This window comes from Phoenix dactylifera, unplaced genomic scaffold (assembly GCF_009389715.1).
Source record: "Phoenix dactylifera cultivar Barhee BC4 unplaced genomic scaffold, palm_55x_up_171113_PBpolish2nd_filt_p 000532F, whole genome shotgun sequence".
Lineage (NCBI taxonomy): Eukaryota > Viridiplantae > Streptophyta > Magnoliopsida > Arecales > Arecaceae > Phoenix > Phoenix dactylifera.
The window spans coordinates 130,017-151,829 of NW_024067941.1; the positions used below are offsets into that span (position 1 = coordinate 130,017).

Here is a 21,813-nt window from a genome sequence, read left to right on the forward strand (position 1 = left end):
TGATTCATAGGTTAGGAATCTCCAAATCATATATTTTTTGGTATGTAAGCAATCTAGAGGTAGTAGATTACATCCAAGGGTTCGGATCATTGATGTAGGACCTCTATCATCCAATGGAGACCTGATCAGATCTGTATGGACATCTACTCAAATGTAGCCAAGTCTAGCTACATACGTACACCCCCCTACGCGCACCCCCCCCCCCCCCACTTTGATGTATCCTAACTATTTGATGTCTTTCTTTTTCAAGATTTGCTGTATCTGCAGAATCCATGTGGTGCCGTATTCATATCCCATATCTGTATCCATGCTTCACAGGTCTTAAGAACTCTATGTATCCTCTTTCAACTCTAGGTAAGATTAGAGAGACCTAGCAATTATATTGGAATAAATACTAAACGAACTTTAAGATTATATGTCCAGTAGACATTGTTGTTGATTTGGGCTATCAAACCTTTCTGTAGTCTTAAATTTTGCATCAAACTTCTATGATTTATACTTGGCAGATATGGTAGGAAAGTCTTACATTTTGCATTTGGCACAAGCTAGGATGCCCACTTGCCTAGTATTTTAATCCTTGCATATCACTAGGGTCCACATTATAGTAGGGGTGGCAATTGGGTCAGATATGGATTGGGTCGGATGCTGGTCGGGTTAAAAATTCGTCAACTCGAACCCAACCTGTGTTTTAAATAAATAGATCAAAAATTCAGATCTGAACTCGACCTATTTATTAAACAAGTAATCCGATCCAACCCTCTTAGCCCATTTATCAAATAGGTAAAATCAGGTTAAACAGGTTAGACAGGTTACACGGGTTTTTTAATGGGTTAAATGGATTTAAACAAGTTAAACATGTTAAGTTGGTCGAGTTAAATAAGATAGAAACATGTTAAGTAGGTGTTAAATAGGTTAAATGGGTTATTTGACCCAAATATTAAACAGTTTAAATGAGTCAGATGTCTGAAACCTGAACCTGACCCGAATGTTATACAAGTTAAACGGGTCGACCTGTTTATGACCCAAACCCATCTAGCCCAAACACAAATCTGCTTATGGTAGGTCGAACATGGGTTGGGTTGATGGGTTAGGTCGCATTTTGCCAGCCCCACATTATAGTTATCTCTTCTTTGGCATCTAGGATTTTTGACATAAGCAATTCCATTCTCTTGTCCAAACCATGTACATGGTATTATATACCAAACCTTAAATGTCGATCAAACTTGCTTTGTCCACATATTCTTCAAACCAGAATTCTTTGATTGAATTGTAAGAACTTTATTGCTATTATTGCAGGCAACTTGCTACAGCTAGGCCAGGTTGTCCTCTATTTGAAATTTTTTTCACTGTGATCAATGGAGAGTACAAGCAGCAGGTATGTTGTGACTCATGAGAATGTTTACCTGTTCTTTTCTTTGTTTTGAGATTTAATTTATAACTATTCTCCACCAAATGTATATCCAAGATAACTGATTTGATTTTTGAATGATCGAAGATAATTTGTTACAATAAGCAGGTATCATACAGAACTCTTTTCACCTTTCTATAGTCTTGCAGAATGGCAAAACTCTCTCTCTCTCTCTCTCTCTCTCTCTCTCTCTCTTTCTGTGTTTCTCTCTCCTTGCTCACTCATACGCGCACATGCATCACTATATGACTCTGTGCAACAAAATAAAACTAATGCTTAACCTCAGTTAGTGCCTTTAAATCCAAGTGAAATTGTAATTGATCTTTCAGTCTTGTTATGGTTCTGAATTAGAGGTTATTCATTCAAGTATTGCATACTTGTTTTGTATTAAGAATTTTTTTGTATTTGACTGCCTTTTCTTGATCCTTTGACTTAATGAGAATAATTGCTTTTCAGGCAGTGTATTTGAAACAGAATGGTGACGATTCTGGAGGCTTACATAAGCGTGGGATAAAAAATGAAATTAGCAGCCTAAACCCATCAGACAGTTCAGCTGAAGGACAAAATGGTATATATAGTGAGGACATAGAATCACTTGAGAAGGGGGATGATGACTCTGATGTGACTGATGAGCTAACCAGTATACAGAACATTTTGCAAGATATTATTCCTGGTGTCAAGGTCAAGGTCTTAAAGGTAGTTGCTCCAGGGAGGGTAGACAGAGATTTGATTGCTAAAGTTATTGAAGAGATAATAGAGGAAGAGGATGATGGACATGATGAAGAGTTAGACAGTTTAGAGCCCGAAGACATTAAATCTGACAGTGACATGGAAGAGACAGAAATGAATGCTGGAGATGCACCTAACAATTTTTCTGAAGAGAAAAACACCATGCCAGTAAAAATTGTAATTGAGGGTCTCATGCAAAAGCTGCATGCTGATGTGCCTCCAGAAGATCTTTTCCGCATGCCAGCTAGGCTAGAGAAAAAGAATCACATATCATTTTCCTTTGTTCCAGAGCATGATGAGAGGGAATTTGTTACTAATAAGAAAGGACAGGCTTCAGGGAAAAAAGTTGCTCCACATTCATCACAGCTGAGTGCTAATCTTGTTATGTCTGATCTTGCCAAAGTCATCCTTAGCAAAGAGAAGGTAACCATGAAGGTTGGTGTCTTCATTTTCTTGTTCTACTATTACTACTACTACTAATCCTACTTAGTCTACCACTGTTACTACTTTGTTTTTTCCTCCAAAACTACTACTACTTTCCAATAAAATTTGTAAATGCCATTCTGATAACTGTTAAAGATAACACAATACTTTATTTGTCAAATTCTATAGAAGATGGTGAGTGCTTTTTTGTTGTTTATCATGGTCTCATTCAAAGTTTGCTATGCCAGTACTAGGGCTCGTGCTGGCCAGCAATTGGTTCTGGTACATACCGTACCTAGCCGGGGTGTACCGAACCATGGGGAGGAAGAGGGAGAAGGAGAGGGAGGAAGAGAGTGAGAGAGGAGGGAGGGAGGGAGGGGGGGAGGCTTAACTTGAGTGCGACTAATGGTGTCGCTACGTCAAAGAAGGGGAGAGAGAGAGAGTGAGGGTCCGATGGGGCAAGGGGGGAGAGAGAGAGGGGAATCTTTGCTTGAGGGAGGCTAACGCCATCGTGGCATTGAAGAGGGGAGGGTGAGAGCGAGCAAGCAAGCAAGCATCCGATGGAGGGGTAGATGGAAGGAGGGAGAGAGAGAGAGTTGGAAAGGCCTACCTCGAGGGTGATTGATTGTACCCAGCGTCAAAGAGGGGGGAGAGAAAGAGTGAGCAAGAGAGCCTTTGAAGGCTCTTGAAGATCCGAACCATCGAAGCATGGGCGAGGAGATTTATAAACTGAAGTAGCCCAATAAATTGAACCGTCACGATTTGGTGTTGGTTCAGTTCGATATAGACCTAACAACCTCAGGATGGTTCACTTAATATTTTCTTTTTTTTTTGAAATTTTTGAAGTGAAGTTGGAGGTTGCTGTGGACTTCACTTAAAAAGTTCAAAAAAAATATGAAAAGGGGTAGAAGCCCCTATTTCGATGCATGGAGAGAGGGCTTTGAAAGCCCTTTCTCCCCCCCTCCCTCACTTCTGTTTCGGCCACCGCCCTCTCCCTCTCAAGTCTCTTTTTTCCTCTCTCCTCCCTCTTCCCCTTCCTTCCAATTTTTCTTGTCGGTTCACGTTAGGACGGCACGACATGGTGGCATATTGTACCATCCTGCTGGCCAACTGGCATGAATGCCAGTTTCGGTACTGCCTTGCTTGCCTCCACCTAACTACTCTAAGTGCTGATTCGGGCATACCTGGTGACTTGTCATTTGACACTGACAAACATTTGACGTAGCTCTGCAATGTAATTTATCGCAAATCGTGTGACTGTTGGCGTCAAGATGTCATTCCCTGTGCACTTTCTCATCAAAACAAATACCCATGTGTGGTTGTAGATGAATTGTGTGATGAACTAGGCCGACCGTGCGACCTGCTTCACTTTGCAAATCTCCCAATGTTCATCAATATGAGATCAATGCAATGTACAACACATGGGGTGCAGAATATATGGTCGTCTGTCTGTCAAGATCTCCTCGGCAGTCTTGTATTGTGGACCATTATCGGTGACCACTTGTATGACCACTTGCTCTCCTACCTGATCAAGCACCTTCTCCGTCAATATGAGGATGTCTTAATCATCATGCACCTGATCGGAAGCATCTACTTGTAGAAGAAGGTTTTCATATTACAGTATATCAGAAGGTTCATTATGCACTGCCTGCTAGGACCTATCCAATCATTATACATCGTAGTCAATCCATACGTGTCCCATTTATTTGGCTAAAAGGCTATCCATTTTTGCAACTTCTCTTGATTGTTGTCCAATAGATCATTGTAGATATCCCCTGATAGATCCACACCCAGTACAACGCTTTATATGAAGGCGATGACAAATTGATAGTATGTGTTGTCTGTCGAATTAACTGGGTTATGCTAAAGTAGAACCATGATGCAATAGCTCTCTACATGTCTTTCTTATCCTTGAGTAGTATAATTTGTATCTTCTATTGCTTCAAATCTCTGCTTAGAAAGGCATATAGATCTAGATCATGAATAGTGCCCCTACAGGAATCTCCCTAGAGGCCTTTTTCCCATTTCTACTGCCAAAGGTCCCAAACATCGATGCTAACTGGCTGCCGCCTCTACCGACGGCCTCTCTAATTGAGAGGGTTGTCCTAAACTCTGGATCTACCCTGACGGCTTCAGAACTAGAGCTTGACTTGTATTGAGAAGGCCCAACCTAAAAACTGAGCCCTATGACGAGCAATCTTGTCCCACTACGATTGGTCATTTAGGCTTGCCTGAACGGCAGCTTGAATCTACTCCTCATCATAGGGTATGGACTCCTCAGTGCCTTCCAAATACCTAGAGGGATACGATGGTGGCTATATTGCCCAACATTCCACCTCTACACTCTTCTTTGCAGTCTTTTGCTTGGCCGCCTTGAAATCGACAAAGTGCTTCATAAGCTGCCAGACTTTTAGCAGGTATTTTCGACATATGGATACAGAAAACCACTACTTAGATACTATTTCAACTTGGCAACCTCTCCTTTTTTGAACTCTATGTTGCACCATTTGCACCTACAGTGGTGCAAGCCTAAGAGCATGATTCTATGATCCCAACCAATGTCATGCTTTTGGTCCTTTTATGTGGATCCATTCCCGCATGTTTGCAGAACACATTCAAATTAGCCTAGAAACAACAGTATACATTATCTACATGTAAGACAAATTTTTTTACAATTTCTACAATTCATTGAATAAATTTTAATTATATTTTAATTAAATTTTAATTAATAAATTAACATTAAATAGGAAAATATTTAGAAAATTTGTTTTAATTCGGAATAATATAGAATCCTAATAAGAATGCTACATATATTTTTATCTCGCATGTATTTAATTATTTTTAAAAATAGTCAATTTTTTTTAATGCAAAAAATTAGTTTTCTACTTCAGAAAATACATCTGAATTATCCATACATAATACTAAATTTTTATATTTTTATTATTTATATATTTTTTATTATTTATTTAGAAATTATTTTTTAAATATAAAATATTTGAAAAATTAATTTGACCTCCCATGTAGCATCCTACCAAGGATGTTGCATCTATTTTTCTTAGCCTGTGGGTATGCACAAAACACCACTTATTTTTCAAATTTATTCAAATTTGGGTTTATGCGACGATGTGCATGATCATGCCCAAATTTAAATAAATTAACACCAAATTTTGATAGAAAGTATCATGCATACCCCTAATCATGATACTAATTTTATGGACTTTTTTTGACATTTATTTTATTTTTTTAATTTCTATTCTGGAAATATTTTTTTAGTTTAAAAGCTATAGAGTTAATGAAAATTTATGATTTTGGTGGGATTGTGTAGATCATCCGTACATCGTGAATTTTAGCATGACCACTCTTATTTTTCCATTCTTTTTGCTGATTTTCAGCCACTAAACCAAAGAAGAAGCTTGAAAAGAGGTGGGGGAGAGGTATTTTATCTAATTTGAGCTTCATTCCAGTTTGAAATCAGTGAAATCCAGTGTTCTGGGGGATTTTTCTGGATTTTTTTAAAAAATGAGAGAAAGAGGGGCTGAGAAGGCATAAGAGGCCTTCTAAGAGCCTCCCTCTCAATTGTTGAAGTTGTGGGGGCGTGGGAATGTGGAGCCCAAATCACCCTGTGTTGGTATGAATCAGGCACTTTGCACCGGTACCGCTTCAAACGGCTCCAACTGCCCGGTTCGGTACGTCCCGAATTTGGGGGGGGGGGAGGGGTTCGGGGCGGTTCGGTGAACTTTAGTTAAACCATGCACAAGATTTGTTCCAGCTAGCTGAATGTTTTTAGTGAAACTAGAAACTTTGTACTCACAGATATAAATAAAGCTTTTTGTTTCTTTGAATTCATTATGCAGGTGCTTAGAGACATTGGAGAATTAATCAGTTTTGCAGCTAATCGCCAGAATCATCAGCCTTTGTTAGGACCAACACTCTTCAACCGTATTGAGATACCAGCAACTTCAGATCCCCTTACTGGTATATCACTGTAAAATCAACACTGATTGGTTTAAATTTAAACTTCTAGCAATATGATGATTATATTACCAAGTTCTTGTTCTTGTGTTCTTCTGTTTCATCTAGACGTCTGGGTTTCATTGGTAAATCATAATCAGTTTTCATTATTAATTCTCATTTTAGGCCTTTATGTTGGAGCTCATGGAATGTACACCTCTGAAATCCTCCATTTGAAACGTAAGTTTGGTCAATGGCAAGAGGATCCTGCAACTCAGAAGCAAGCGAATTTGGAATTTTATGAATATGTTGAAGCCATCAAATTAACTGGGGATCTTTCTGTACCAGCTGGTCAGGTATCCCTTTTCCTTGTTTCTACAACTATCTTTAACATTAAATTTTACAGAGCATATTAGCATTAGATATGGTATTCTATATTCTGAGACTATGCCAGCTTTTATATATTTTCAGAAGGTACTGGAAGCTTGATATTTTCAGAAATGAACTCGTTTTGTATAATCCATAAATTAATTGAGTTCTTAGCATTCATACTGATAGCAATCTTTTCTGGATGCAAGAGAGATGTTACAATGGGTACATTCACTAATGGAGATCCAAGTTCGTGCAATAATGCGTGACCAGTCTGTGGCTTGGGGTTTCAATTAGATCTCATTTTAGTTATGAATTTCTGTATTTTATGTTTAGATTTTTAGTTACTTTCAGTTTTAGTTATGGGGTCGATTTACTGTATTGTTGCTGTTCATGGCACTGTGAACAATAGCAGTGCCTTATCAAGGGCAGTTTTGGGGTTTTTGAAGTATAGTTGAATCAGTTTTTTTTTTTTTGGTTATATAAAGGGCCTTAAATGATATATGAACATATTATGTTTTGTGGAGTGAACTTTATGCACAAATTAGTGGCTCCTGAATTTGATATCTTTTGAGGCATGGATCTGGTGTGAGAAGAGCCCCTAGGTGTGATTCCTAGGTCCTGGAGTGAGTCCAGTATCATCTTTTATCTTAATATTTGTTCTTCATGATAGTCTGTGTTTTCTTTTAGTTCCTTTTTTTTTCTTTAGATTTATTTCTGTTTTCCTTTATTCTCTATTGCTCCCAAATTGCTGTTCTTGATACCTAGAGAACCAGCAATCCAGTCATAAATATACTGCATAGAATAGTTGTCTAGGAGCCCCTTTGAAACCCTTTATTTCTTTATTTAGATTTCAGTTTGTCACTTAAACTTTAATCCCAAATCCTTGGGTTAGATTCTCTTTCCTTCATGCGACTTACCATGCTAGTTCATAGATATGAAACCCAGATCTGATTTCTGGTGGACAGCAATGCCTTAAATCTATCTCTAAGCACATCCAAACCCTATGCATTCCCCAATGAAGACGTAAGTTCATATTAGGTGGATTCATCAATAGCATTTACTATCAATTTTGCATCAATATTCCAACTTCCATAATTCAGTCTAGATCAAAACTCTGGACTGAACTCAATTTTCTAGCCTTTTTGGTTTTCGCCTGTTTCCAAACTCTAATAGATCTCTTCCCTTGACTGTCCTACATCAGTTCGGCATCTGATCCTAGGTTACCCACCATGTACAGTCATCGAGGATTGTGCTGGGATGAAATTGACAGGGGCCTTTTGACACTAGGACAATAAGTTGACTTGTTGATTAGCATGCATGATAAACTTGATACAATGATAGAACCTTTGCAAGCTTTTAATTACCATTGTTCGAGAAGAAATTATGAGCAGATTAAATCACAAAAATTCCAAGTTAGGATATTTGCATGTGTACAGAAAATGCATACCTCAGCGATGTTTACAACCTCAAGACATGAAAAGCAAAGTGTTGCATCACTGACAGCTCACGTCAGGTGCATGAAGAAGACATAAAAGAGAGGACAACAATATTTTTAGCATCTAATAAATTGTCAATTTGGAAGGGAGGTTGAGGAAGACAAGGAGAGCATTGCAGTTAAACAAGTGAAAGAAGAGCAAAAGGAGAAAATGATCATATAACTGAAAGAAATTTGCATGAAATTTGTTGCAATCAAGACATACATAGAAGGAAATCATCAAGATTCTAAAATTGCCGTGGAAGATCAAACAACCTTGATGGAGGACGTTGGTAGCACCCATAGAAGACCTATAAATGGCGGCCTAAGACTGGTTCTAATGCTCAAGCTTGGATTTGGAATATGTTGGATGCAAGGATTGCCGAACCGGTACCGGGATCCATACCGGTTGGCACCCGGTGCCGGTTCAGACCGGACCGAACTGGTCCAAACCAGTCGTAAAAAATGCCACAACGTGCGCGCACTGTGGCAAATCTAACTGGACTTGGTGCAAACCGACCGGTTCGCACTGAGTCCTGGCCAAAAAGAAACGGAACTGGGAACCAGTCCGTTTTATATGCCTGAACCGACCCGGTCAGAGACCGGGTTGGCTCGGTTTGGCCTGAATCGGGCTATACAAATCGGTTTGGCATTCCTTGATTGGATGATGTGGGGCCCTCTTGGGAGCTTGCTTAAGGTCAATTAGTCATTATAGAATCTTAATTTGTGTTTCTCGGTAGTAATCTAATGTTGGTTCAGTTTTATTAATGTTTTCTTAAGTTTTTAGAGTTAAGGTATTTTTTGTAATTGATGTACAAATCATGAAATCATTTCCACCTAATGCATTGAATTAAGTAGTTGGGATATGAATGGTTTTGCTTCTATAATGTCAAAGTGTCATAAGCTGTGCCTATGAGGCCTGGGTTTAGCATGGTAATTGTGTCATAAAGCATCCTGTAAATAGAGAACATTAAAGGGTCTATCCTTATAGATCTGCCAATGTCTTATAGGCACATGGCATGATTGTATGCTGTTACATGTGTGCCTTTGCATGTCGGGAAGAGTGCCACACGAGAGGGGACTATAGTGTTTCATAAGAATGCATTTTAAATTTTTCACATGGTTTCAAAAACTACCGAAATTGGATGTTATGGCTCATACCGTACCTCTCTAAGCACAAATTTACATCGATAGGGGTGTTGAAATGCTGAAATAGCTATACCAATACGTACTGGCCACAAAGATCTTTACTAGTCCATAGTGGTGGTACTGTACTGGCCATATCGGTTGATATCGATAATTTTTCAAACTGTCTTGATGGAAAAATAGCACGGTTTCAGACCAGTATTTAAAACATCAGTTTCATATAAGTCTTCTTTAATAACTCAATTTACATATTTTACTAAATGTATTTAGATGTATGCATGTTTATAGTTATGCAAATATGTGACTAGGTATCTATATGTGTATTTTTTACTAAATATTCATTTATATGCATATGATATACATACATATATGTGACTAGGTATCTATATGTGTATTTTTTACTAAATATTCATTTATATGCATATGATGTACATGCAAGACATTTAGCAATGACCTATGTCCAAATTTTGAGTGTGTCATGCTATATTCTTTGAGACCATGGCTTGCTATGCCGGTATCGAGCACTGTACTGGTTGTCCGGCGATACGAGTTGGTATGGGCCCGTGCCACGATAGAGGAGGCAGGAGAGAGAAAAAGAGAGAGAGAAGGGGGGAGAGGGAGGGAGGCCGACAGAGGGTGGTGGAGGCCGACGTCCGGGCAGCAGGCGGAGGCCGCGGTTGTTCCTCTGTTTTGAATCCGACCGCTGAAATATTTCGCAATTTTTAAGTAAAGTCGGTAAATCATAATTTTGCGATTTTTAAGTGAAGCCGGCAAGCGATGTGCCGATCGCGAAATTTTTTAGTAGTCGGACGTCTGTTTCTAACGAAACAGGGGAACAACCATGGCCTCCGCCTGCTGCCCAGGTGCCGGCCTCCGTCTGCTGCCCACGTGCCAGCCCCCCTCCCTCTCCCTCTCCCTCCCTCCCTTGTGTTGGTCTCGGAGTTGTGCAAACATTATTTAGGGTTCTGACTTTAGTCATCGATCATCATAAATGTGCATTGGATCCACTTGTCTGATTCAATATGAGTTTTTGTGGAAATTGTATATTTTATGATTTAGGGATTATTTTTTGTTTATCTCTTGTTATGGAAAGGTGTTAGCTTGAATAATAGGTTAGCAATAGAAATGAGTATATAGAATGGTAGAGTTTCTGCTTGCATGTATGTTTGCAGTTACGAGTTAAACACAAGCATATGGTGGTTTCTGCCATATGGCATGCCGTGTACCATGCTAGCATTGGACTAGTGTGTGGCATGGTTACATGGCCAGCCTCTTGCAAACTTGTAAAAGGTCAAAGTGGGTGGGTGGGTGGGTTGGGAGGATGGTGCCCATATGTGAAAACTAGCATGCATGGTATAGTTCTCATATGCAACCAAAGTTTCAAATCCCATGGGACGAGGTCATCCTAGTTTTTTTGTGGAATGGGATATACCACCATCCTTCCCCTTCAAGACATTTGGGATGGAGGATGTCCTAGGACACGCCAATCGGGATGCTGGGAAAATGGCAGATGGTCCATCCCAACACTTGGGATGGTGTCCATCTTGGCATCCTATGGGATGTCCCACCAAGATTTGAAACCATGCATGAAACATTCAAAAACTTTTGTGGCCATGTGTTTAGGTGTGCTTGCGTGCATGCATGCATATCGGTTTTCCCTCACTTTTTTAATAGTAAAGGCACTTGGGCTGGTGCCCGTGATATAAAATCAAGATCACATTCGAAGGGGCTTATTTAATGTCAAACGTAGTGGAGAAGGAGTTGATTTTCAATCAAAGAACCCATCATCATAAATCCACTAATCAAAAAGTTCATCACAATGGGTTCCATGATCTAAGCACTATCCATCATGTATCCTCTAATCAAAAGCAAAATTAATTTGGTACATTAGGAACTGATCATTTAATTAGGTCATCATATGAATTAATTGATCATCATGGATATGAAGCAATCATTAATTTTAAACACTATCAAACGTCTATTTATAATCAGAGGTCCAATCATCATGTGGAGAGCGAAAATTTCTTGGGGGAATAAAAATGTTTCAGATGACAATCTATCAAATATAAGACTATATGAAGAAAAGTGAGCGGCACTTGCACCAATAAGAGTCCTAAATGTAAGTCTAAGTACTTAATTTCTTAAAACTGTGCTACTCTTGGGGTTGGTATTAAGTTATTTCCTTGGTTGGTTAAAGTGGTCCTATTTTGAGTGCAACCATGATTGATCATTAGAATCTATAATTGTATATTCAAGTGCTTTCTACTATATGGGTTTCTTTAATGGGGAATGAAATTAAGAAATTTTTAGTGTCTTTTGCAAAAGGTGTTCAGTTGAGTAAAGGGTTAGAAATAGAATTAAGTTGACAAAAGGAGTGGCATTTTGCTAAACAGTAGGATCATTTAGTTGTAATTATTTTGCCAAGATTATGATTGTAAAGTACTTCATGCTTTCCTAATCTTGTGACTCATTATGCACTAAACTTTAAAAATGAGTCAAATTTTAAAGAGGAATTGAGCCTAAATTCCTTTAAATTGCCATTCTATCTTCTTTTTTGTTCATTCTGCAACCCACTTGTTAAAATGTGTTGGCATTGGCGTGTCCCTCTTCATGCATCAAACCAGCATCTCCCCTCTTGTCTTTAACTCTGCTACCAATGCTGTCATAAATGGTGACACCAATACCAGCTGGCTCCCAAAGTAGGCGTGTGCCACCATCGTCCCCTTACACTTGTCCAAACATGCCATGTTCTCATTGCCGGTGATAGGTCACTTTCCCATGCTCGATGGTGCCTTTGACTGACACTAGTGGCTTCGCTTCCAAATAAAGCATCATGTGATTCAAGTAAATCTCTTCCAAACTCTATGAAGGTTTAGAAGATGTACCCCTCTCCCCAAACATGACATCCTTCTCAGCCATCCATTAAAAATACTTTGATCTTTCTCCATGTTTTCACATTTCATTTACAAATCTATGAGCTAAATAGCAACAAAAACATCCTTAATGTTTCATAAGCATATTTCGTACATGTTTCATGTACTAATATATCTGTTCCCCAATATTTCAGACCCTTAATTCGGAATAGGGCATCTAGACCATGGCGAGAGTGAAACTATCCAGCATCAAATCCATCTCCAAAAACCTTTAAAACTTATTGTATTCCAATCTTCCTTGACCTATATACCTGCTAGTGATAGTGGTGAACTACATGACATTTACCACATCAATTCATCAACCAAGCTATGAACTGCCACACTGACATATGATAGATTAGACTATTCTTAACTAGTGTTTAGAGAGCCAGGTGGGTGCACCAGATCGACTTGCTCAAACAATCATCGAAGAGCAATTACATGTTGGGCCATATGAAAATGTGAAGTATTTACAAACACATTGGAACTGATGACCTGAGTTGTTTGATTGTTCGAATCGCTGGTCGAGACAGCACAATAAACTGTGTGAATCAACTCGAATGTGATGGAATGAAAGAAAAGGGGAAAAAACCCTAGCTTAATATCTCTTCTCTACGGGTTTCATCTGCTCGGAATCTCGGTGGCTAGGGCAGCCTAGGTCGAGCGGCAATTGAGGTTGAATCTTGGAGCTTGTGATTGGAATGGAGTGATGGATGACGTCAAGAACTCCATGTCAGGAGAGGGAGACATGAGTGATATGAAGGGAAGGATGGATGTGGTGGTTTGACATTTGAGAAGCAAAGGAAGGAGAAATAATGATGGTGGCCTTGATGTCTAAAAGATGATGGAGGAGAGAGGATAGCACGGGTCTTTGCTAGAAGGTGGCCATGGAGTGAAGAGCCATGAGGAAGGTGGATTAGAGTCAAGGTTACAGGTGAGGAAGGTTTTGACCTTTGAAAGAGGTGGACAAGGTTCCATCTATTTCCTGTTATCTCAACCATAGTTTCTTCATACCCCGATCGGAGTTGACATGGAGTCAAATTGTGATTCAAGATTTATGTGCCGAAATGGTGCGGTCAAATCGACGAGTTTAGAGCATTAATCTTAACAAACACCTTTGACTCGATCCTTGCATTCAAAACATAATTGTGGATCTTTAAGAAGATGTTGTGGTTCAGGAGTTTAGCATAGTCCTTTGAGAGCAAAGGCAAAGGTAAAGTTGTTAAGTGAGAGAACCTTTTGCTACATGTCAACCTAGAGTCAGATGGCACTGACATGTGGCTGGTAACAATAAGGACTCAATGGTGACAACTTGGTTCGTCTATCTGAGGAAGTTGGAGAGTATTGGTGGGGTTCGATCCACTGGATGAGGGACTTCTAGAGACCGGAGAGGTCCTGGATTAAGGTGTAGAAGAAGGAAGGCTGAATGACCAAGTTCTTGAGATCAGGGGGTTGGGCAAGGGAGTGAGGGGTCTTTAAGGAAGTGGAGGACAAATGCTAGACAATGGGGAAGTGGTAGAGAAAGATCCAAAGACTTTACAAACAATTAAAAATGAAAAAAAAAACAGAAGGGTTTTGTCGTACATGTTGTACAGTCTAGTTCATTTTTCTTCTTGGACTTATTGAAAACAGATACAAAAATCAAAAGCAATACCAAGTGGGCCCTTCCTTATCTGTTACATTAAGTTATCTGTTATATTCTGTGGCATGTATTCTAGTTGATTAAAGAATTGTATCATAAAAGGACTTTTGTAAGTGCAAAAATAATTTTTTTGGAGGATGTATGAAGGGAGATCGAAATAAGATTTCTTAGTTGAACCGAAATTTTGGTGGGTATTGACTGTTTTTCTGAATGAAAGAACAAGCAACTCAATTGAACAGATTTTTAGAAGCATAGCACTGGAACATGTCAAGATGGAGCATCATTTCTTTTTATACTCCCTGTTGTCATCTCTGTTGTATCTTAATTCTAATTGATCATATTAACATGTATCCTTGCAGTGGTACATCAACACCTCACCCTCTGAAACTTCTGTCCCAGTTGTTAAGGAATCTGGGCTCTGGTGTAATTATTTTGCTCTATATACTTTCCTCCTTCAGGTGTTCGGCCTTTGATTTTAAAATAAGAGCTGTTTATGTATTCTAACCTACTGATTTGTTTCATAATAAGTGTCAGTTTGTACTATATTACTGTAGCATCCAGTTGGATTAATTTATTGCATTCTGTTCCATATGTTCCTTCTCACGTTTTATGATAATAGCCAATACTTTTATGATAATCTTAATACATTTCAACTTATTTGAATAAAATTTCGTACTAAAATACTATGGGGGCAAATTCTTGGTTGTTATATACGGATATCTCAGTTTTACAGGTTGGCACTTGTGATTCATATTGGTGTTTGGAATTGTACAGTTATCAAGTTGCATAAATATGAAATTCATGGGTTTTTACAGGTTACCTTTCGTGCTAAAATTGGCAAACAATATCAGCTGCCTCATAAGGGGATAATTCCTGAAGAATTTGGAGTGGTACTCTTCCTATTAACAATTTGAATATTCATCCTGCATAACACTGAAGTAGATCCTAAGTATCATCACTACTCCAGGTTGCTAGATACAAGGGACAAGGGAGGCTGGCTGATCCTGGGTTCAGAAATCCTCGATGGGTTGATGGCGAGCTTGTCATTCTTGATGGAAAGGTACTTCTTTTCTTTATATATAGATTCTGGTTTCATTTTTGGGCTTGCTTTAAAAAGCATTTTCCAAGCATCAAATTGCTTATGTGACCAATTATTGAACTTGTGCAGTATATTAGAGGAGGCCCTGTTATTGGATTTGTTTATTGGACATCAGGATATAATATCTTGTTATTCTTTAATCGGTTAAAGCTTCCAGATTAGATTGCTACCGCATGCAGAAGGTGATCAGGATACCTCATTTCAGATATGTAGGTAACCCATATTTTGCTGTATTCCATTTAAATATTTTCAGAACATTTGGTGCGGATGCATTCTCTAACATCAAGTGAGAAATATTCTACAGTTGTTAAAAAAGTCAGTTGTATTAGAATGGTTTGCTTTTAATATTATCCAAATTATAACACTTAAATATTGTGGATAGTTTCTTGTGGAACCTTGAAAGCCAGAAAAATACCATATGATTGGAGAAATATTTTGATACCCATCTAAAATGATAAAATTAATGTACCAAATCACATAAAGTATGAGGGAATTGGACTTATGTGCAGTTTCAGTTATCCAATTTAGATTTTTGCTAGGTCAAAAAGTTACCCTCTTAATCAATTGATGGGCTTCAATAAGGATAAAAGGTAATGCATATACAATACCTCGATATTTTTGAGGACATGTAATCTCAAGATGCAGCAGTTGTCAAAGGTAAAAGTAATGTGACAAGACAAGAAGTATGTTCCTATAATTCCATCATTAGACTAAGGATTGCCACCAAGCATACTTGTAAATTAATTAAATGCCAGTATTCAGAAGGATGTGTCATGGTGTATCTTATTTGCAGATATTAGGTTGTTGTCAAGAAAAAAAGACATTGTTAAATGCTGGATTATGGTATATAAAATTTAGTCACTGCAAGTTTGGGAATAGAAAAAATTGAGGCTCTGTTCAAAGTGCTGACCAAGAGATACCACAATTAGTTGGCCTTTTGAATTAGACATTATAAAATAATAGAGTTCAATGAAAGTATCTCTAAGAGAACTAGAGTTGGGTGGGTGGAGTGAAGATGCCCTTTTGGGGTGTTATGTGACCAACAGAATGGATTTTATAATAAGTTATGTATTGATAGGGTTCGGCGTATCGCACAATAGAGGCCTGAAGCCAATGAGATGAATTTGTCAATGATGAGAATATTAAGATAAAGATATGGTGAATCAACAAAGACAAATTGAGGGATTTGTATGTTGGATGAAGTGTAGAGATTGACCGATTGAGGTCAATGGGAGATTGGATTACTGCTAAAGAATGACTCTTGGAGGCCTGTTAAGGAGAGTAACCAAATTTATATAGAAGGATCTGTAGGAAGAGGAGATAAAGACTTACATCATAAATGGAAGTTGTGAAATGGAGTTGGAACATTGGTTGGGGAAGGGATTGATGGTTGTAGTTAAGATTATATATGCTTGTGCTCATCTGGTGCTTGTTCAAGCAGAATGAGCATCATGGGCTGAATATTTAAATTTAGCAAGTATAGAGAGTTATCACTGAGATAGAGAAGCACTGGGACTGTAATAATGCCCAAATAGGAAGAAAAATAGAAGCACTGGAACCGCTAACGCCTGAATAGCAGGGAAAAAAAAAATTCTGAAGATTTCATAAAGTAGCCATGTGGTTGGGCTCCAAGCCTTTCATGTTATGATATTAGTATGCACACATGTATATGTACAGCCATGTATCTGCACATGCTGCATGCACACGTGTGTGCAATGAGCGTATGTGTGTGTGCATGCATGCATGCATGCGCATTTGTAGCATGCAGCTTGCATGAGCTGTGCTTGCTTGCTTGTGCATTATTTATTTACCATGCAGGAACTCATGATTTTTCTTAAAACATTTAATTCAAATAGTATCTTGTGGATCAGTGTTAAATTTGATGCCTGGTTGTTAATGGTTATTTAATACTGCCGATATTCTGCATGTTGAAGTAAAGTGCTCTTGACTCAAACTCAGATGGTTGTCTTTGTTGATTAATATTTATTTTCATGTGGTTTCATAATTCCATGAATCAGGCTACATTTGATGAAGCCTGTATAGAAATTGAAAGCGTGGATTGTCTAAGCTGCACGGCACATTGCTCACTGGACGGTACGTGCAGAATCAAGCACCACCAGAATCAGAAAAAAGAACTACGAAATCTGTCACCTTGCTTCCCAAAATCAAGTCTTCCTTTCTTTCCTATACCACTTCCATGTACATTGTCAACCGAAGAACTAAATGATGGTTGTATATGCTCTTAACCTTTGCAAATTTTGCTTCTATATATGATGACTTTTACTTGTTACATGTACTAAACCTACAAGCTATACGTGAAGGTGCAATTGTCTCCATATGCAATTATTATTTTCCTAAATAGAATTGTAACCATGTCAAGTGTCACCAAGAAACAATGTTTGCTATGACAAAATTAACATACAAGCCAGTCCATTGCTTCTTATTTAGGGCAGGCATATTCACCATTTGGCTGGCTAGGTTTTTCACATTAGAGACTAACAACAGAATACTAGCTATCCAACTTCAGTGATTGCACAACCAAACCTCATAGCTCCTACCTTTCGAAACATCTCCTTCCTCAATAATCATTCCTATAATACTGGCTAGGGATCCTTTAAAGCCTCTCATACTTTAGTTTTGAATAGAACCCTTGACCCTAAAATTTGAGTCAAACAAACTAACGAAGGAATGGATATTGACATCTAATGGTCTTTGTTTTTGAGATCACAATGCCTTTTGAAGACACGCAAGTGCATTACGTGCTAAATACTAGTCATATGTAATGGTATACGCTCCAAAGTTACAAATCCTCAACCATGTTGATTTGCGTTATTGCTAATGCCACGTTGACAATCACCGGACCCAAAGCCTCCAACTTCCCGTCCATCATGGAAGTATGCACGCTAAGGAATTCCACTGTATTCTTCTCCAAGCTTCTCATGTTCCCTCTTTCGAAAGACCTACCCTTAATACTCGTTCCTCTCCCTTGCTCATGGTGATTGGCCACTATTTGTAGGATGATATGCCAGATGTGATAGAGCAGTTCACTAGGTTAGTCAAATTAGCTACATGAGCTTGGGATTCAGCTTTACAGACAACTAAAGATACATATTATTTATTTGAAGATTATTTAAATAACTTCATTCACTTAATTTATCAGATTTAAATAAGGGATTGTCTCCCAGTTTGAGTTTAATAAAATTTTTTTTAAAAAAGAACAGATTTCATTCAAAAAAAAAAGATCAATTTTCCAGAAGTTCAAAAATCTAATTTTTCAGGTTAGGTCAAATTAGTAACTTCCAAATACCAAGAGATTTCTGATAATCCTAATTGCTTATTAGCTTTATTTTACCTGAATTTAAGAGTAAAAATCTTGGTGAAAAAAATGTTTTGTTTCTTGAAAAAAATATTTCCATGTAATACGTACCAAATCAGCATATAGTGAAACACCTCAAATCTTTGGATGTTACACACATGTGCGGATGCATGCGTATATTACATACATGCGTATTTCCTTCTTTGTATATATTGGGTCATTGCAGTTATCGCTAAAGTGCATTGTCATTATTAGACAGAAACATCTATGATTTGCATTTGCATTGGTAAATTGTTAATCATAATTCGAGCATCCGGTATCTTTCAGTAATCTTTGATGAATTTTGCAGGGTAATCTCATTTCTCTCTTGAGGGAAAAGCCATAGCTGTTCTGTCCTCTCTTTTAACCTCATAACTAGCAGAGCAAAACTCATCAAGTCACAAACTCCAATAATGAAACTGCTCCCTTATAATTCAACATCCATCTCAACCTAGTTTTCTTTCTTGAGTGAAGCTATCTGATCCATGAACTTACTTTTCCATGACCGGATTAGCTTCTTCATTGGCATTTCGGATTCGGTCAGTCACCATCTGATTGAAGACAACCTAGACAAGTACATATGTAAAACCGAAGCTTTTCATATCTTTCAATCTTTGTTCTCAAGCTAGAGTCTTGATTGCTAATTAGTTCTTAGCTTGCACAGATTTCAATGTTGGAGATTGTACTTTGATCTTGTTTTTGGGTCCTTGTAAATACAGAAGGAGAGGAGGGAGAGAGAGAGAGAGTTGTAGAGAAAGAGGAACGAGAGACGTAAGGAGAGAAAGATGTATTCTACACTTGTTCACATACAAACGGTATCATAGCCCACCTTTTATAGTTGAAGGTAGCTATGCACAGCTCATATACAGCTATGTATACAGCTCATATACAATTCATATACAGCTAACTAATACAACTCATACACAACTTATATACGCTAATATTCTTCCTCAAACTCAAGATGGTAGCGAAGATGCCAACTTAAGATTGTTAACCAAATCATGATGACGCTCCGGTGGATGGGCCTTCATAAAAATGTCAGCAATCTGATCCACAGAAGCAACATGCATAAACTGAAGAGTGCCTTGCTTGATATGATGCTGAATGAAGTGATAATCTATCTCAATATGCTGAATTGGGCCAGAAGGTCAATCTTTCCAAATCAGTTGCCAATTTATCCACAGGAGTCCCACTGCAACTCCAACAGAATTGAACTAGCCTGCTATCGAAGGATCGCCATGCAACGAAACTGGAACTTACTAAACTGACTTGGCTGAATCAACATGAGCTTACCTTAGGACTTGTTACTAAAGGAATGGTGGAAGACCTATTTGAGTGATCTTTCTTCGAATCTGCTTCTTCTGAGCCCAGCCACATGCGCCCTATAACACCATGCAAGAAGGACCTCATTGTCATGGAAGCCCTTTCCTTACTCCTCAATATAGTCTATGAGGACGTCTTTCTGACCAACTCTCATGGCTTTAGGAAGGGGGGAGGACCCATTACCTTCTTCGCGCATGTTGATAGTTGGGGGACAGTAGATCGATTTATCAAAGCAGACATTGTTGGTTGTTTTGATAACATTGATCACACTCTTCTAAATAGAAGAATTGGTTTAGATATGGGTGAGAGCAGTGAGGGCTTAAGCGATCGAAGTGACCTAACCTGGCTCCATCTAGAAGGGCCCTCGGTCATCTATGTCGTCTTTGGAACTCCTAAAAGAGTTTACGGGCCTAGCTCAACGAAAAGGCAAGTCCTTCGGTTCGAGTGATGGTTCACCAGTAAGAGATCAACGAAAAGCAAGCCTTCTTCCCAGTTTGAACTAAAAGAAAGTAGTGGAAACCCGAGACCAAAGGAGTGTACGTTACTTAAGGAAGTGTACTTAATGAGGAGAAGATAAGAATCAAAAGGATCGAACTACCTACTCATTATTCGGAGGTGAATCATAGATCAATAGAATGACCATGATAGGGGGATAAGGAATGCCGGCCAGGGTGCCAGTCTTAAGCTTTAACCAAAACTCGGGGATCATAGGCATATCCCCCAGACACGCTTTGATGACCTTGTTCTGTTGGGTCGCCGGGGATGGAGGCGTCGGGCGTTGAGGCATGACGGTCTGCATCATAGCCAGTATCTGTTCCATCTTGGCATTGAGATTAGCGATTTGGCGATCTTTTTCTTCCAGTTGGGCCTGCATACGTGCCAGCATACTGTCCACATCCTCCTGTCGTACAGGTGCTTCGGTTTGTTCTGGAGAGCTTCCTACCTGGGCTCGGCTCAACATTCTTGGAAAACAATCAAATCTAGGCTTTTCAATGACTTGGCCATTCAATCTTGTGAACTAATCGAGACCGAAATTGGATAAAGAGATACGAACGGAGAGAAATAACCAATCGATGAAAGAACATGAAACCATTCTGTTTCAATAGAGGTACGGGAAACGGTTGGGGGCAATGAAGTAGGTGAAGTGCTTGGATTTTGTGAGCTGTTCCAAGCACTGCTGGATGTGATTATTATAGAGGGCTTCGTTTCTGATACCGACTTTCTTAGTTACGAGCTCACTTTCGCTGACTTCTTCCTTAGTGTAGTCTCGGTGAATACTTTTAACCCTAACCAAATCTGAAATGGGAGTGGTAGGATACCACCGGGAGAGAACAACCATCCCATCCCCTGATATCCTGAAAGTTTCTGAACCTAAGTTTACGAGGTTCGGATTTCCTAACCCTTGGAAGGGGAGGAGGTTCGGGGGAGGGAAAACCTTCCCTTCCCCAGATCTCAACGGTGAATTCATAAATCACAACTTTAGAAAGCTTCTATATAGCACTATCCATGGCAGGACCTCTCTTCTCGGCCAGCTTTCGTGCCTTCTCTCTCTCTTCTCGGCCAGCTTTTGTGCCTATTTCGATACTAATTAGGTTGGCGACCCTATAGATCGTCGCTCTACCACTGGTTATTGTTTCTTATTTTGTTCTTCCCTTATCTTTTGGAAAAGTAAGAAGCAGACAGTTGGCCTGAATATCCAAAGTGGAGTGGGCTGAGAAATAAAAGCCATGGAACGATGTACCCTTAATGTACCGTAGGATACGTACGACTGCTGCATAGTATGTAGAGCATAGTGCATGCATAAATTGACTAACCAGGATGATTGCATAAGAAATATCAGGATATGTAACAGTCAGATAGTTGAGACTACCAACCAACCGCCAATACAAAGTCGCATCTGTCAATGGTTCGCCATCAGTGGGAAGAAGCTTAACATTCATTTTCAGAGGACTATCCACAGTCTTGCTATCTGTCAATCC

General features: G+C 38.9%; 1 protein-coding gene across 3 annotated transcripts in view; it reads left to right on the forward strand.

The window, feature by feature from the left end:
* Nucleotides 1–17,529, forward strand: part of LOC103696980 (protein EXECUTER 1, chloroplastic) — a 32,550-nt gene extending 15,021 nt beyond the window's left edge. The window contains exons 5-12 of one of the 3 annotated variants that reach the window (XR_602490.4): nucleotides 1,297–1,375; nucleotides 1,865–2,572; nucleotides 6,415–6,535; nucleotides 6,698–6,867; nucleotides 14,873–14,947; nucleotides 15,025–15,117; nucleotides 15,226–15,369; nucleotides 17,175–17,529. Coding sequence is in view for 2 of the 3 variants with exons in the window: in XM_008778725.4 (XP_008776947.1) it covers nucleotides 1,297–1,375; nucleotides 1,865–2,572; nucleotides 6,415–6,535; nucleotides 6,698–6,867; nucleotides 14,873–14,947; nucleotides 15,025–15,117; nucleotides 15,226–15,318 (1,339 nt within the window). In the remaining variant the exon portion in view is untranslated. The remainder of the gene's footprint in view (nucleotides 1–1,296; nucleotides 1,376–1,864; nucleotides 2,573–6,414; nucleotides 6,536–6,697; nucleotides 6,868–14,872; nucleotides 14,948–15,024; nucleotides 15,118–15,225; nucleotides 15,370–17,174) is intronic. The other 2 variants (XM_008778726.4, XM_008778725.4) reach the window with 2 other exon arrangements.
* The last annotated feature ends 4,284 nt before the right edge of the window (nucleotides 17,530–21,813 follow it).